Source organism: Labeo rohita, unplaced genomic scaffold (genome assembly GCF_022985175.1).
Source record: "Labeo rohita strain BAU-BD-2019 unplaced genomic scaffold, IGBB_LRoh.1.0 scaffold_812, whole genome shotgun sequence".
Lineage (NCBI taxonomy): Eukaryota > Metazoa > Chordata > Actinopteri > Cypriniformes > Cyprinidae > Labeo > Labeo rohita.
In genome coordinates this window covers 1-18299 of record NW_026129758.1, presented here as the reverse complement: position 1 = coordinate 18299, position 18299 = coordinate 1, and the positions used below count along the sequence as shown (strand labels likewise).

General features: G+C 39.6%; 1 protein-coding gene across 1 annotated transcript in view; it reads left to right on the top strand.

Annotated features, from left to right (window-relative positions):
- The window catches only part of LOC127162032 (ribonuclease inhibitor-like), a gene marked incomplete at its 3' end in the record, with an annotated part of 33130 nt that extends 14873 nt beyond the window's left edge, over nt 1-18257 (top strand). Inside the window, exons 7-14 of the mRNA XM_051104807.1 lie at nt 5385-5558; nt 5760-5930; nt 6076-6246; nt 6469-6642; nt 9099-9269; nt 10955-11128; nt 17097-17270; nt 18020-18257. Coding sequence (XP_050960764.1) covers nt 5385-5558; nt 5760-5930; nt 6076-6246; nt 6469-6642; nt 9099-9269; nt 10955-11128; nt 17097-17270; nt 18020-18257 — 1447 coding nt within the window. The remainder of the gene's footprint in view (nt 1-5384; nt 5559-5759; nt 5931-6075; nt 6247-6468; nt 6643-9098; nt 9270-10954; nt 11129-17096; nt 17271-18019) is intronic.
- Between the last annotated feature and the right edge of the window lie 42 nt (nt 18258-18299).

The following is an 18299-nucleotide window of genomic DNA, read 5'->3' as shown; positions in this document are numbered from 1 at the left end:
CCTGGATCCTAGAGATGGTAGCTGAACTGCTAGAGCCTGGAGAGGCTGACTGAGCCTCAGGATCCAAGTAGAGCCTGGAGATGGAACTGAGCTGCTAGGGCCTAGAGAGGCTAAGAGGGCCTCAGGATCCAAGTAGAGCCTGGAGATGGTAGCTGGGCTGCTAGGACCTGGAGGGCTAGCAGGGCCTGCAGATTCTTGTTGACTATTAGCACCTGGTTAAGCTAGGTGGATTACTGATGTAAACACTAGTCTTAAATTTAATCACTTTTTTTGCAGCAAGGTAATCCATAATCCAATAAAAAATATTTCATTTAAAAACCAAAGAGCTCAATCAAAGAATCTGCTAAAAATTAACTCCATATATAAGCATAAAAACAAACAAATGAGTAAAAAAAAAAGGGACAAACACACATCAGACCATACATGCCGCCATCTTGGATTTCTTGAATATTTAGAAATCTTGGCCAACTGAAAAGTATGAACATGAAAAGTACGAGCATGTACAGCACTCAATACTTAGTCTGGGCTCCTTTTGCCTGAATTACTGCAGCAATGCGGTGTGGCATGGAGTCGATCAGTCTGTGGCACTGCTCAGGTGTTATGAGAGCCCAGGTTGCTCTGATAGTGGCCTTCAGCTCTTCTGCATTGTTGGGTCTGGCATATCGCATCGTCCTCTTCACAAGGTCAGGCGAGTTTGCTGGCCAATTAAGAACAGGGATACCATGGTCCTTAAACCAGGTACTGGTAGCTTGGCACTGTGTGCAGGTGCCAAGTCCTGTTGGAAAATGAAATCTGCATCTCCATAAAGTTGGTCAGCAGCAGGAAGTGCTCGAAAACGTCCTGGTATACAGCTGCTTTGACCTTGGACCTCAGAAAACACAGTGGAGCGACACCAGCAGATGACATGGCACCCCAAACCATCACTGACTGTGGAAACTTTACACTGGACCTCAAGCAACGTGGATTCTGTGCCTCTTCTCTCTTCCTCCAGACTCTGGGACGCAGATTTCCAAAGGAAATGCAAAATTTACTTTCATCAGAGAACATAACTTTGGACCACTCAGCAGCAGTCCAGTCCTTTTTGTCTTCAGCCCAGGCGAGACGCTTCTGATGCTGTCTGTTGTTCAAGAGTGGCTTGACACAAGGAATGCGACAGCTGAAACCCATGTCTTGCATACGTCTGTGTGTAGTGGTTCTTGAAGCACTGACTCCAGCTGCAGTCCACTCTTTGTGAATCTCCCCCACATTTTTGAATGCGTTTTGTTTCACAATTCTCTCCAGGGTGCGGTTATCCCTATTGCTTGTCCACTTTTTTTCTACCACATCTTTTCCTTCACTTCGCCTCTCTATTAATGTGCTTGGACACAGAGCTCTGTGAACAGTCAGCCTCTTTTGCAATGACGTTTGTGTCTTGCCCTCCTTGTGCGAGGTGTCAATGGTCGTCTTTTGGACAACTGTCAAATCAGCAGTCTTCCCCATGATTGTGCAGCCTACAGAACTAGACTGAGAGACCATTTAAAGGCCTTTGCAGGTGTTTTGAGTTAATTAGCTGATTAGAGTGTGGCACCAGGTGTCTTCAATAATGAACCTTTTCACAATATTCTAATTTTCTGAGATACTGAATTTGGGGTTTTCATTAGTTGTCGGTTATAATCATCAAAATTAAAAGATGTAAACACTTGAAATATATCAGTCTGTGTGGAATGAATGTATACATTATACAAGTTTCACATCTTGAATGGAATTAGTGAAATAAATCAACTTTTTGAAGATATTCTAATTATATGACCAGCACCTGTATATTTAACAATTTATTTACATCAAACCAATATTTTAATTTATTCATTCAAAAGCTGTTGTAAATTATCACCAGAACAAAAAATATTCATATCATCTGCAATTAAAATAAATTTTAGTATATTTGATACTCTAAACATATCATTAATATACATTATAAACAGTTTTGGACCTAAAACTGATCATTTTTGTTATGATGTAAAACTGATGTTATGTTATGTTATGTTATGTTATGTTATGTTATGTTATGTTCATATATACAGATTTATGTTCACCAATTTCTACAAACTGTTTCCTGTTTGTCAGATAACTACTCACCCAGTCCAAACCCACCCCTCTAATACCATATCTCTCTAGTTTTTGTAATAAAATATTGTGATTTATGGTATCAAAAGCTTTCTTTAAATCTATGAAAATTCCTACTACATGTTTCTTTTTATCTATACCATTTGTAATTTCCTCAATTAATTCCATTAGTGCTAAAGTTGTTGATCTATTTGTCCGAAATCCATATTGACTATCAACTAGAAGATAAATGAAAAGACAAATGAAAGATGTAAGTTAATGGATCCACAATCTCGTCAGTAACTGTTTTCATTATAATCATATGAATATTATTCCAGTCAAAAGAGGATTTACTTTTACATTTTCTTACACTATCTATTATCTCCTCTCGATCCACTGCTCTAAGAAAAATAGAGCTTGAATTTCGATCCAAAAAAATCATCCACCTCTTCTATTGTTTCTGAGTCATCTATTGTTTTTACCAAATCTGGTCCCACATTTACAAAGAATTTATTGAATCCATTAACCACATCTTCCCGATTATTTTTTTATGCTATCATTATCAATATAATACTCTGGGTAACATATATTATTCTCGATTCCATTTCTAATGATATTATTTAATACATTCCATAAACCTTTCATATTATTTTTTATCATAATCTAATTTTTTATTATAGTATTCCTTCTTACATATTCTCATAATATTAATTAATTTATTTTAATACTTGTTATATTTATTCTCTGCTTCTGGAGTACGAGTGTTGATGAATTGTCTATAAAGTGTATTTTTCTTCTTACAAGCATTTAATAAACCCTTCGTAATCCATGGACTATTTTCATACAATGATGTAAAAATCTTTAAGAATCCATTATATGCTTTATCAAAATCATCTTCTTCATAGTTTTGTCTAAGTATTTTGTCTAAGTATCTTGTTAATTCCTTCTTAAATGTATTTATATTTTCTAAGGATCTTATTCTTTTATATTTGAACTTAATTTTTTCTTTAAGATTCCTATGCTTACAGTGGTAGACAATAAAACAGGTAAATGATCACTAATATTACTATATAGTAACCCACTTTCTATATTATTTTTCCATAATATTTGTAAATATATTGTCTATCAATGTAGCACTATGACATGTGATTCTACTAGGTCTGGTGATTGTTGGATATAAACCCATATTATACATTATATTTATAAAATCTTCTGTCCTTTTATGCATTTTGGGATTTTCAATTTTTGGACAGTTTTTCTATCCACTCATTATATTTGAACCAGGAGTTCTATATATACAACTCACTATAATATTTTTTGTCCTTTCCATACAAATTTCAACAGTAATAGATTCCAACAAATCATCAATGACTTCTGTCATGTTCTCCACCACCTTATACTTCATTCTATTGTCCACATATATCATCACTCCTCCTCCACTTCTATTCATTCTATTTTTATAGTTTAATTCATAACCATCAATCACAAAATCCACACCTTTCTCAGTATTTCAATTCCGATATTTTTATTGAAATCATTTTAAATTGTTCAAATATTCTATAATACTCTGGAAGTTGGCATATAAACTTCTACTATTAAAGTGTATCATTGATATATTACGTTCTGATTGGAAAGTTATATTGAATTGCTCGTCTGTATAATAAGTACAGCTGTTTGTAATATTCATAAATAAATTGTTTACAGGATCGATGTTATTTTCAATATCCTGCATTTTATACTCTGTATATGCAAAAGTATCTAGTCCAGATGTAAACGACTGCTTATCTTCTGGACTTGACATAGTTGTAATTTTTGATTCTGTTTATTTTTATTGACTACTGGGTTTACTGCATTACCTTGCTCTCATTTAACTCATTTATATTTATCCAGCTCCTCCAACTGCCTAATGACTAACACTTTGGCTTGTTCTGGCGTTCCATTCATCTTAATAAATATTTTACAATTTGTAGTCCATGTTGATTGTATTTTCTTCTGTCTTCTGAGGAGTCGGGCCTGTCTGGCAATGTCAGCATTTTTCTTAGTCAAGTGTTCATTCAAATACACATCCGTGCCCTTCAATCGTCTTCCCTGTTTCAACAACTCAGTTTTATGCTTCCTATTAGCAAAGCGAAACAATTATGGCTGGTCTATCCATTTTAAGTCTCTGTGGGAGTGAATGACATGCCTCAATGTTACTCCTATCCAACTCAATCCCCTTTGAGTGAAGGAATGCCGTCACCTGTTGCTCCACCATTGTATCGTCCTGCTCGCTTGTCTCCCCTTCATTCAGCGTCAACGTGTGAAGCTTTTTAGGGGGCATGGCGTCTTGTTATCTTAACAGCACAAACCCCCGATTCGAATACGGCGCATTCTCTCAACGGCGTTCACTCAACCAGCAGCTGTTATGTGTAAAAATGCTTTTTCTATGTTAAGGTTTGACTGTAGTAATAATAATGCAAAAACTGAGACTTTACATCAACTTTTCAAACAAAAAATATTTAAAATATGACAAAAAGTAGTATTTGAGAATGTCTGAATAAATATCCAAATCCATAACCTAATAAAAGTAAGCAACTGTGTAAAAACTTTAAGTCTCTCTTAAAGCATCTTTGAGATGTTGCCACAGTTCTTCTGGATTTAGTCTGTCTCAGTTTGTTCTGTTTCTTCATGTCATTCCAGACGAACTGAATGATGATGAGATCAGATCTCTGTGTGGAGCACTGGCTGTTGTCAGACTCCTTGTGCAAATAATCTGACCGGATTATTAAAATTAATGGCAAAATGAATGTTTGGAAATGTAAACTGATATTTCCTACTGACACACCACAGCAAAATATAGAAATAACTGACCATAAACCATTTTTTAGATTGTGAAAATACTAATGGAAAAAGATTTTTGCACAGAACTATGTGGAACAAAAATATATTACATTTATTTTACTGAAAAAAAAAAAAAAAAGCTATATTTCAGGTGTTCAGTCTCTTTGACCATGAAGAGCACAAGTGTACCTCACAAATGAGGAGCATCAGAAGGTTAAAGCTTTAAAGTGACTGTAAGCTGGAGATACTACAGTGAATTGATGTCTAACAATTTAAAGTTTTTTTTTTTTTTTTTTTTTTTTTTTTGGTTTTGTTTAAATCAATGATATTTAGATTTAATTTAGTCAGATTTTGCTTTACAGCAAAGCTTTAGTTCATTTGAATAAGGAATAACATATTGTGTTTAGGGATTTACGTTGTTTAGGTCGTTTCTAGAATAAATGATTAATCATCTGAGTGTGACATTTTCATTCTGGTTCTAGACTTTCAGACTGCAGTATCACTGAAGAAGGTTATAAAGCTCTGGCTTCAGCTCTGAGATCAAACCCTTCACACCTGATAGAGCTGGATCTCACAGGAAATGATCCTGGACAATCAGGAGTGAAGGAGCTCAGTGATTTACTACAGGATCCAAACTGTCAACTCAAGACACTGAGGTGAGAGATGAAGTAATGCCAAAAAATTTATATTCAGGTGATATTTATTTATTTATTTATTTATTTATTTTTCAATGTTTTTCAGTGTTGCACTAAAGTAAATTCAAATTTTGAATTTGATGTAGTTTTAGAATCAGATGTTGTTTACATCACGTTTGCTTAAGAACTGAATTGAATCTTGCTTCATCATCTCTTCTGCAGGTTTTTGGGTCCTGCTGCAGATGAAGCCTGTCAGTATGTGACTGGAATTGTGGGTAAAAACCCGTTACTCCTGAGAGAGCTGAATCTGAGTGGACATGAACTAGGAGACACACGAGTGAATCAGATCGCTGCTCTACTGCAGGATAAACACTGTCAACTCAACACACTGATGTGAGTATTGTTTTCAGTTATCATGTATTTAAGGAAATTATGTGAATCATACACTGGCCAAACACATTCATCTTTAGAAATTCTTTAATGTTTGAATCAAGTACTTTGTATTTGTAAATTCTCCCTCTCATGTTCATCATTTTAGGCTGCGTGATTGTGGTTTAACAGAGGAAAACTGTTCATGTCTCGCTACAGTCCTGAGATCAAACTCCAGTCTGAAAGAGCTTGACATGAGCAACAATAATCTGCAAGATTCAGGAGTGAAGAAACTCCAGACTGGATTAGAAAATACAAAATGCACATTGGAGAAACTCAGGTGAATAATGAACTATTGATTGGTTTTAATAATAACATTCTCTTTTGGTTAAAATGAAAATATTACTGTAATAATCGAAAAAAGGAAAGACATGCTCCTGTCAGATGGTGAAATATTTTTCATCTCTGATCATAAGAACAAAGATATTAAACCTTTTTGTAGTACTATTAATTATATAACTTGTGTATTATACTATATAATATAATAAAACCCTTTTTGTAGACTTTCAGACTGCAGTATCACTGAAGAAGGTTATAAAGCTCTGGCTTCAGCTCTGAGATCAAACTCTTCACACCTGATAGAGCTGGATCTCACAGGAAATGATCCTGGACAATCAGGAGTGAAGGAGCTCAGTGATTTACTACAGGATGCAAACTGTCAACTCAAGACACTGAGGTGAGAGATGATGAAATAATGCAAAATAAATTATAAGCATGTGAATAAATTATATTATATTGTATTATATTATATTATATTATATTATATTATATTATATTATATTATTTCACTATTTCACTAAGGTACATAATTTGTTGCTTCAAGAATGTTTAAGATGATCAAACTTGAAAGATCAGATGCTGCAGCTGCTGTTGTTTTGATGATAAATGTCAACACAGTTTAGTTGTGTTCAAAGTTATAGGTTAATCAGACATTTTGGGTCACTTGGGTCACATTATATAACAGGCCACAAACATGTATTGTGTGTCAGGAGAGGACTGTGATAATTCAGCACACACAAATAGAACCTGAACCTGCAGTTTCTCTCATAATGAGCAGAATTACTGTTGCATCAACACAGACATCAGTTAAAGGGGTCATCGGATGCTAACTTCACTTTTACGTGTTGTTTGAACATTAATGTGTGTTGGCAGTGTATGTACAAATCTACCCTATAATGATAAAAATCCATGCAGTGGTTTTTAATTAATCTGTAAAAATAATATCCGACAGATGTCTGTCGTCACACCAACAGAGGACACGCCCACGATAGTTGATTGACAGACCAGCTGTCACAGTCCAGTAACTTTCCTTGTTTTGATGCCGAAGCAGGGATTTAAGTTAGACAAGAATATCTCGCTGGTTTGAATCCTATCTCACAGGTAGGTCTTTCAGGGTGGCCTGGGGAGGAGAGGTATCCAAAGCACATCATCTGGTCACTGGGGTTCCTCAGGGATCAGTTCTTGGACCCCTCCTCTTCTCCATTTACACTACATCACTGGGGCCCATCATACAGGCACATGGCTTCTCCTACCACTGCTATGCTGATGACAAACAGCTTTATCTTTCATTTCAACCAGATGATCCAACAGTAGCTGCACGGATCTCAGGCTGCTTGGTGGACATCTCAGAGTGCATGAAAGAACATCATCTACAGCTAAACTTGGCAAAGACTGAGCTCCTTATTTTCCCTGCCTCTCCGACTCTACAGCATGATTTCACCATCAGTTTAGGTACTTTAACAATTACCCCATCAAGTTCTGCCAGAAATCTTGGTGTTACCTTTGATGACCAGCAGACTTTCAAAGACCACATTGCTAAAACTGCTCGATCTTGCAGGTTTGCCTTACACAACATTAGAAAGATCAGGTCCTTTCTAACAGAGCAGGCCACACAACTTCTTGTCCAGGCCCTGGTCATCTCCAGGCTGGACTACTGCAATGCTCTTCTAGCCGGTCTTCCCTCATGCACAATCAAACCTCTACAAATGATTCAGAATGCAGCAGCACGACTGGTCTTCAACAAGCCCAAAAGGGCCCGTGTCACACCTCTCGTTATCACCCTGCATTGGCTCCCAGTTGCAGCTCACATCAAATTCAAGACACTGATGCTTGCTTATAGAACAACCACAGGCTCGGCACCCGCCTACCTCCACTCACTGCTACCAATCTACACTCCTTCTAGAACTCTGAGATCCGCAAGTGAGCGATGCCTCATTGTACCATCACAAAGAGGCACAAAATCACTTTCTAAAACATTCTCTTACACCGTTCCTGGCTGGTGGAATGATCTTCCCACTGCTATCCGGAATGCCAACTCCCTAACAACTTTCAAGCGACTGCTGAAAACCCATCTCTTTCGACACTACTTGACACTGCTTGAAAAAAAAAAAATATATTTTTTTCTCTTTTTTCTAGCTTGTACTTATTTGAACAATGCCTGTTATATGGTAATTTGAGTACTTTGTAGGTTGTTTTGCCTCTTTAGGACAAATTGCTTAATGTATTCCCCACCTGTAAGTCGCTTTGGATAAAAGCGTCTGCTAAATGAATAAATGTAAATGTAATCTCAGATTGAGTGATTCAGGTGTTGTGTTGCTGGATGTAATAATGAACATAGTGGTCATCATTTATCCCGACATCTGAGCCTCTGAAGATGCAGTAGATTATGTTTGTTTGTGAAGGGACTGCACCTCCCGATCTACATATATCCGTCTATGTTCACACGAATCATTCATGATCCAGCTTCACTTACAGCAGAAGTGAGTATATGCGTTTTTTTTATGAATCTTTGTGATTGCCTTTCGTTATAACGTGGTAGTTAGGAAGTTTAGCGGCTAAAAACGGCTAAATGCGGCTAATGTAAACAAGACCGTCTTTCCACAGAGAGAAGAGAGGGTCGGGGTGAGCAGAGCTCATTTGCATTTAAAGGAACAACCCCTTAGAATGAGATGATTTTTGCAGAGTTTGACAAAGTAAAAGGGTGTTGTTTTACAAAACCATTGAGAATTTTTAATCAAAGTATATTAGAGACTTTTCATTAAGACCCTAAAGAATCATATCAACTTGTGGAAAATGGGCATCCCATGACCCCTTTTAAATAAATTGATTCCTGTTTTATCTTCTCTTCTGCAGGTTTTTGGGTCCTGCTGCAGATGAAGCCTGTCAGTATGTGACCGGAATTGTGGGTAAAAACCCATTACTCCTGAGAAAGCTGAATCTGAATGGACATAAACTAGGAGACACACGAGTGAATCAGATCGCTGCTCTACTGCAGGATAAACACTGTCAACTCAACACACTGAAGTGAGTATCTTACATCATTTCACATGACTAGTAATGTTACAGTAGTATATTTTAATTCTCCTTTGAGTCTGACCCCACGTTAAAAAGCTTTAAGAGCCAGGACATTTTTTAATATAGCTAATTATATTCGTCTGAAAAGAGATTCATATACATCTAGGATGGCTTGAGGTGAGTAAATCATGGGGTAATTTTCATTTTTGGGTGAACTACCCGTTTAAGTGCACAGAGGTTAGAGAACATAATGTGAGCACATTAGAAATAGCCAGTATCTTATTAGTGTATTTACCATTGTTTGCTTTTAATACAGCTTCCAGCCTTCTTAGAATAGATTCGTACTAACTTTTGAATAGACTAAATTTTGTCTCTCACTTCTGCTGTGACTGCTGAATGAAATCCTGTTTACTGACTACAAACTGAGGATTGAAGACCAATTTAAAAACACTGACCACCAACGTATGTGGACAGGCATCCATCCAAGTGGAAAAATCAATGGACATAAATATGTATAAATGTGTGACGGCTTACGTATAGCAGCCCTTGTGATCTTTAGGCAAGGCAAGTTTATTTATACAGCACATTTCATACACAAAGGTAATTCAAAGTGCTTTACATAAAAGGAAGTAGAATAATCATAAAAACAGTAATAAAGACAACAATTCACAAAAAAGGCAGTAGAATAATCATAAAAACAATAATCACAACAATAAAACAAAAAAAATTAAACACTTTTAAAATGATTTAAAAACTGATTTAAAATAAATGTAAGACAGTTAAAAACAGAAAAAGGATTATACCTAGTGCAATCAGTTTGGACGAAGCACAGTGCTCATTCAGTAAATGCACAGCTAAACAGATGAGTTTTGAGTCTAGATTTAAATGTAGCTAATGTTTTAGCACATTTGATCTCTTCTGGAAGCTGATTCCAACTGTGGGCAGCATAATAGCTAAAAGCGGATTCCCCTTGTTTTGTGTGAACCCTTGGTATTTCTAACTGACTCGATCCTAATGATCTGAGTGGTCTGTTAGGTTTATATTCAGTGAGCATATCTGCAATGTATTTAGGTCCTAGGCCATTGAGTGATTTATAAATGAGTAAAAGTACTTTAAAATCAATTCTAAATATAACTGGAAGCCAGTGTAGGGACCTGAGGACTGGTGTGATATGCTCAGATTTTCAGTTTTCTTTAATGAAAATAATTATCCTTTTCCCTCACAAAAGCATTTTTTCTCTCGTCTGATGATGTGAGGGTGGTAAATCCTATCAATCGCATGAGATCACAGAAATAGCAAACAATTATCCATCTTTTCATCCAAAATGAATTCCCGACCTGCATTTTTTTTTCTTGTTCAAAAAGCTGTTTCACTTAGACATGCATCACAATAAGAAAAAAAAATCACAAAATGTTCTATTTGTTGTCTGTAAACTACAAAGTAAGTTTTGATTTATGAACAGAATTTTCTTGATTTGTTACATTTAAACTCCATTTTTACATGTTTAATGTTATTTTAAAGTGGTTCTAAAGTTGATCCTGTGTCTTAATTACAAATTAGAAATCACAAACCTTTTTTTTTTTTTTTTTTTTTGGTCTGACTAAAGATGCACTGTATGGTGTTTACTCATGATTCATTTAACACACATATGAACAACACGTCTGATTCATTGTCTTTTCTCTTTCTGTCTTCAGTCTGTGTGGATGCAATATGAAAGAGAAACAGTGTCTCATCCTGACTTCAGTTCTGAAATCAAACCTATCACACCTGAGAGAACTGAACCTGAGCTGGAATGAACTAGGAGACTCTGGAGTGAAAAACCTCAGTGATCTACTGATGAACACACAACTCAAGCTGGAGAAACTAGTGTTAGTATCATTATACTGTACAGCAGTGACAGTGAGATTAAAGTTCACTGTTTAGTTTCATGAAGTCACCATGAAATTAAAGTTGACAGTTATTTTTATGGAATATTGCATTGATTTATCCGTGCACATAATGTATTTATAATTTATGTGCCCTTATGATGTTTTATCTAAATAACTTTCTCCCTCACAACAACATCTCTTCTCTCCTCTGATGATGATGGAAAATCTGTCAATCACTGGAGATCAAAATAATAACAAATGACAGCAATGCAATTAATGAATGGACCAAATTAAATCCAGCCATACATGTTCTTTTTTTTTTTTTTTTTTTTTTTTTTTTGCGTTCACTCAGAGATACTGCAAAATAAAGAAAGACAATTGCAAAATTTTTGATGATTTTTTTATTGATGATAAAGTACTCTTAAAATGTCTTTAGGTAAATTGTAATTCAGAAACAATTGTCTTGATTTCTCACATTTAAACTCAATTTTCACATTTGTAATGTTATTTTTAAGTTCTATAGTTGATCCTAGATCTTAATCTACTTTGTTAATCTTTTTTTCTTCTGTTCTTCTTTATGGTCATATAATGTTTTTGGCAATGTTTTAATTATTGCACTGTATGGTTGTCACGGATTGGTCAGGTTCTGCAGCCACTCACACACAACGTTCACTCTCCCCTGAATACTGATCACCGTCACCTGAAGTCAATCACCGCACGCACATAAAAACACGCACCACTCACCTGTCATTGTCCGGGCTCGTTCATACAAAGCGGACTCATTGCGAGATTCTCTCCAAGATCACGATTACCAAACTTACCTGAATATACTTACCTTTGTCTCTGTTCCATTTCAGTCTGCCGAGTTCAGCCGCAACCATTCAGTGGTGTGTGTGCCGTAAGTCTGTCATCTGTCAGCGAACTGTGTGTGTGTGTCATCGATCAACGATCCAACTCCCGTCATTCCTATAAAGAAGAAACAGTCATCATTCAACCTGTGGACATTCACTCACGAACGCTATAACTCCTGTGAAATTACCTGCTGCACGTCATCATTTCATTCGTTGCTCTGCTGTCAATAAACTTATTGTGTTTCACTTACCTCAGTTGTCCGTCTGCTTCCGTAACAGAAGCCCGGACCAAACAATTCAACAGCATGAGCAATCCCGATCCATTCCAGGAACTGGTGGATTCCCTCCGGAAGGTATTGTTACGTTCACCAGTCACCACTCCATCTGCTCCACCTTCCGAGGAACCACCAGCACAGAGCACTTCTTCGGCCATCATTCCTTCTAGTCCCATGGCCCGGCCGGCGCCCTACGCTGGCGGGGCGGAGGAGTGCAACGGATTTTTGTTACAATGTTCACTGGTATTTACGATGCAACCTTCTTTGTATCCCACAGATCAATCCCAAATCGCTTTCATCACATCGCTGTTAACCGGACCAGCCCTCCGATGGGCCGAAACCATCTGGCAACAAGGTGGTCCAGCAGCTCATTCCATCCGAACGTTCACAGCTCACTTCAAAGAAGTATTCGGACGATCGGATGGAGAAGTATCCGCTGGTGAGCAATTATACCATCTTAAACAAGGTGTGATGTCTACGCAGGAATATTCTCTTCGTTTCCGTACTCTAGCTGCTGCAAGCGGATGGAATGAGCGATCTCTCATGACCACCTATCGTTTGGGCCTGGAACCGAAACTCCGAATGCAGTTAGCAGCGCTAGATGACAACATGGGATTAGAAAAATTTATTCAACTCTCTCTTCGCTGTTCCGAACGGATGAAATCATACCAGTGCAACCAAGAATCTACCAATCTTCCACTCCTCCGTCCCTCAGAGCCAGCCAGCCCTTCAGAACCAGAACCCATGATCCTGGAATCCGGAAAACTCACCTCCGCTGAGCGACAGAGGAGGCTGACCCGGGGTCTATGCTTGTACTGTGGAGCTAGCGGGCATGTTCGATTGAACTGCCCGCTCCGTCCAGTACGCATTGCGGTGAGTGGTATTACAAATGATCAAGAAAAGATGCATCCTTTGACTACCACTGTTTGTATAACCACTCTGTCTTCCTCTGTTGTAGTCACCGCTCTTATTGACTCCGGGTCAGCAGGAAATTTCATCTCGGGGACCCTCTGTTGCCAGCTTCACCTCCGAACAAAAGACACGTCCAAAATATATCAAATCCAACCCATAACCGGCGAAACAACCTCTTCCACACGCATCCAGTGCAGATGTGAACCCATCCATCTCCAGATTGGAGTCCTCCACAAAGAAGAAATCCAACTTCTGGTTCTGGAGGGCGCCAACATGGACATCATTCTAGGGCGCCCGTGGCTGGTTAAGCACGATCCCATCCTCTCTTGGGGCACTGGAGAAATTATCAAATGGGGAGAGGGATGTGTTACAGATTGTTTCCCAGAAATTCCTCGGCCAGTTCGAAAACGTCTTCCTGTCTTCACCTCCTCCGTCGAAAGTCCCATCGAGAAGAGGTCAGTTGAAATACCCGAGATCTACAGTTCCTTCCAGGACGTCTTCTGCCCCAAGAGAGCCTCACAATTACCTCCACACCGGCCATGGGACTGTGCTATTGACCTGATTCCGGATGCGCCAATGCCCAGAGGTAAGATCTATCTGTTGTCGCTTCCGGAGACTCAGGCCATGGAGGAGTACATCCAAGAGGCTCTGAGCCAGGGGTATATTCGTCCTTCCACGTCACCTGCAGCATCCAGTTTCTTCTTTGTGGCGAAGAAGGATGGAGGGCTGCGGCCGTGTATCGATTACCGGATCATCAATCAAGGAACCATCAAATTCCGTTATCCCCTTCCTCTCGTCCCAGCGGCCCTAGAACAACTCAGATCAGCAAAGATCTTCACCAAGTTGGACCTCCGCAGCGCTTACAATCTGGTGAGAATACGTGAGGGGGATGAATGGAAGACCGCCTTCGTGACCCCTACTGGACACTATGAGTACTTGGTTATGCCCTATGGTTTGGTCAGCGCCCCCTCCGTATTTCAGAACTTCATCCATGAAGTACTCCGGGAGTTTCTCCATAAGTTCGTCGTTGTCTACATAGATGACATCTTGATTTACTCCCGGAGCGAGAAGGAACATCATCACCACGTTGCGGAGGTCCTTCAAAGACTCCGGGATCATCAACTCTACCTCAAAGCTGAGAAGTGTTCATTTCACCTCCCTTCGGTACAATTCCTTGGATACATTATCGATCAGCAGGGGGTACGCATGGATGAGAGGAAGGTGTCTGCAGTTGTCTCCTGGCCAGAACCCACAACAATAAAAGAACTCCAAAAATTCCTAGGATTCTCCAACTTTTATCGCCGATTCATTCAAGGTTACAGTAATCTCACTGCTCCTCTCACCACACTGCTTAGAGGAAAACCCAAACATCTCCATTGGACTCCCGAAGCCGCCGCAGCCTTCCAATCCTTGAAGTCCGCCTTCACACAAGCTCCACTCCTGACTCATCCTAATCCCGATCTCCCTTTCGTGGTGGAGGTGGACGCAACCACCACCGGAGTAGGAGCGATTCTCTCCCAACACCATGGGAATCCTCCGCTACTCCATCCATGTGCCTACTTCTCTCGGAAGCTCAATCCGGCGGAGAGAAACTATGACATCGGCAACAGGGAGTTGCTAGCTATCAAACTCGCCTTGGAGGAGTGGCGACATTGGCTGGAGGGAGCAAATTTCCCATTTCAAGTCATAACAGACCATAAAAACCTGCAGTATCTCCGAAACGCCAAAAGACTTTGTCCCCGTCAAGCACGCTGGTCATTATTCTTCTTCAGATTCCAGTTTTCCATTACATATCGTCCAGGGTCCAAGAATATTCGAGCCGATGCTTTATCAAGAATGCATGATCACACTGAACCCGTTGAGAATCCAGTAAATATTCTTCCAGAAAACATCAGCATCAACCCGATAGAATGGTCTGCCCCTCCTGTCGTCGCCACTCCTGACCCCAGACCTCCGCCGGATTGTCCACCAGATCGTCAATTTGTACCCAGGATCCAACGGATAGATCTCATCCACTCCACGCACACCTCCCTGGGCACTGGGCATCCAGGGGTCAACAACACCCTCACGCTGCTATCCGAACGCTTCTGGTGGCCTACCATGGCAAGGGATGTGAAGCAGTACATCCAAGGGTGTAAGGAGTGTGCTATGTCCAAGAGTCCCCGACACTTACCTGCAGGAAAGCTCCATCCCTTGCCAGTCCCGAACCGCCCCTGGTCACATCTAGGAGTAGATTTCATGACTGATCTCCCCTCATCAGATGGAAATACTTGCATCTTAGTAATCATTGATCGATTCTCAAAATTCTGCCGTCTCATTCCTTTGAAAGGACTTCCAACTGCCCTAGAAACTGCTGAACTTCTCTTCAATCATGTTTTCCGTTATTATGGTATCCCAGAAGACATTGTTTCCGACAGAGAACCTCAATTTATCTCCAGGGTTTGGAGATCCTTCTTCAGACTCCTAGGTGTGACCATCAGCCTCTCCTCTGGATACCATCCGCAAACCAACGGCCAGACGGAGAGGAAGATTCAAGAGGTGGGGCAGTTCCTCAGAACCTTCTGTCATGGTCACCAGAACTCCTGGAACCAGTTTCTGGGATGGGCAGAGTATGCCCAAAATTCACTGCGGCAGCCGACCACAGGACTCACACCATTCCAGTGCGTCCTCGGATTTCAACCACCTCTCTTTCCCTGGAATGGTGAACCATCAGAGGTACCCACAGTGGATTACTGTTTCCGGGAGAGCGAGAGGGTCTGGGACGCCGCTCACCACCATCTCCAGAGGGCAGTGCGCAGATCTAAATCTATTGCAGACCAAAGAAGAATTCAAGGTCCCACTTATGCTCCAGGTCAAAAGGTTTGGCTCTCCACTCGGGATATTCGTCTGCATCTGCCTTCTCAGATTTGTCGGCCCCTTTACCATACTGGAGCAGGTCAACCCCATCACCTTTAAACTTTAATTACCACCACAGTACAGAATTCACCCTACGTTCCACATTTCACTGCTCAAACCTTTTCACCCACCTCTGATTCCCTCCACAGAACCTGGCCACGAAGAGGAACCCCCTCCCCCTCTATTATTGGAAGACGGATCCATCTACTCGGTCAAGGAGATCCTGCAATCCTGACGTCGTGGTGGTCAATTACAGTATCTAGTGGACTGGGAAGGATACGGACCAGAGGAAAGGTCATGGGTCCCCAGAGCTGACATCCTAGATCCCACTCTTTTGGAAGATTTCCACACATCTCATCCGGAATTCCCAGCACCTCGAGGACGAGGTAGACCACCGTGACGTCGGAGGTCTCGGCCCTCAGGAGCGGGCCCTGGGGAGGGGGGTAATGTCACGGATTGGTCAGGTTCTGCAGCCACTCACACACAACGTTCACTCTCCCCTGAATACTGATCACCGTCACCTGAAGTCAATCACCGCACGCACATAAAAACACGCACTACTCACCTGTCATTGTCCGGGCTCGTTCATACGAAGCGGACTCATTGCGAGATTCTCTCCAAGATCACGATTACCAAACTTACCTGAATATACTTACCTTTGTCTCTGTTCCATTTCAGTCTGCCGAGTTCAGCCGCAACCATTCAGTGGTGTGTGTGCCGTAAGTCTGTCATCTGTCAGCGAACTGTGTGTGTGTGTCATCGATCAACGATCCAACTCCCGTCATTCCTATAAAGAAGAAACAGTCATCATTCAACCTGTGGACATTCACTCACGAACGCTATAACTCCTGTGAAATCAACTTACCTGCTGCATGTCATCATTTCATTCGTTGCTCTGCTGTCAATAAACTTATTGTGTTTCACTTACCTCAGTTGTCCGTCTGCTTCCGTAACAATGGTGTTAACACATGATGAATTTACTGACATGAACTTGACACTTGTCTCATTCATTGTCTTTTCTCTTTCTGTTTTCAGTCTGTGTGGATGCAGTATGACAGAGAAACAGCGTCTCATCCTGATTTCAGCTCTGAAATCAAACTCATCACACCTGAGAGAACTGAACCTGAGCAGGAAGGAACTAGGAGACTCTGTAGTGAAAAACCTCAGTGATCTACTGATGAACACACAATTCAAGCTGGAGAAACTACAGTTAGTATCATTATACTGTACAGCAGTGACAGTGAGATTGAATATTTCTGATGGTATTTCAGTGCTTATTATGATTTATTTATCCGGGTACATCATTTATTTCCAAAAATGAATGTACCCTTGTGATCTTTTATGAAAATAACTTTCCCCTCACAAAAACATTTCTTCTCTGGTTTGATGACGTGAGGGTGTGAAAACCTGTCAGTCACATGAGATCACAGCAATAACAAACAACAATTATCCAGCTTCTTATCAAAAATGAATTCCTGACCTGCATTTTTTCTTGTTCAGAAAAGTTGTTTCACTCAGACATGCATCACAATAAGAACAAAATATGATCACAAAATGTTGTATTTGACTAAACTACAATCTTAAAATGTCTCTAAGTAAATTTTGATTTATTAACAGAATTTTCTTGATTTGTTACATTTAAACTCCATTTTTACATTTACAGTAATGTTATTTTAAAGTGATTCTATAGTTGATCCTGAATCTCAATTACATTACAAATCACAAATCATTTTTTGGTCCGACTAAAGATTCTCCAGAATTGAAATGTAACTAGTATCCTCAAATCCTAGTTTTGTTTTTGTTTTAGTTTATGGTTGTATGATTATTTATTTACTTATTTTGTTTTCAGGTTTTAGCAACATTTTATTTATTGCACTGTATGGTGTTTACTCATGATTCATTTAACTCACACATGAACAACATGTCTGATTCATTGTCTTTTCTCTTTTTGTTTTCAGTCTGTATGATTGCAGTATTACAGAGAAACAGTGTCTCATCCTGACTTCAGCTCTGAAATCAAACCCATCACACCTGAGAGAACTGAACCTGACAGGGAATAAACTAGGAGACTCTGGAGTGAAAAACCTCAGTGATCTACTGATGAACACACAATTCAAGCTGGAGAAACTACAGTTAGTATCATTATACTGTACAGCAGTGATAGTGAGGTTAAAGATTATTGTTTACTTTCATAAAGTCACCATGAAATTAAAGTTGACAGTTGTTATTTTTATGGAA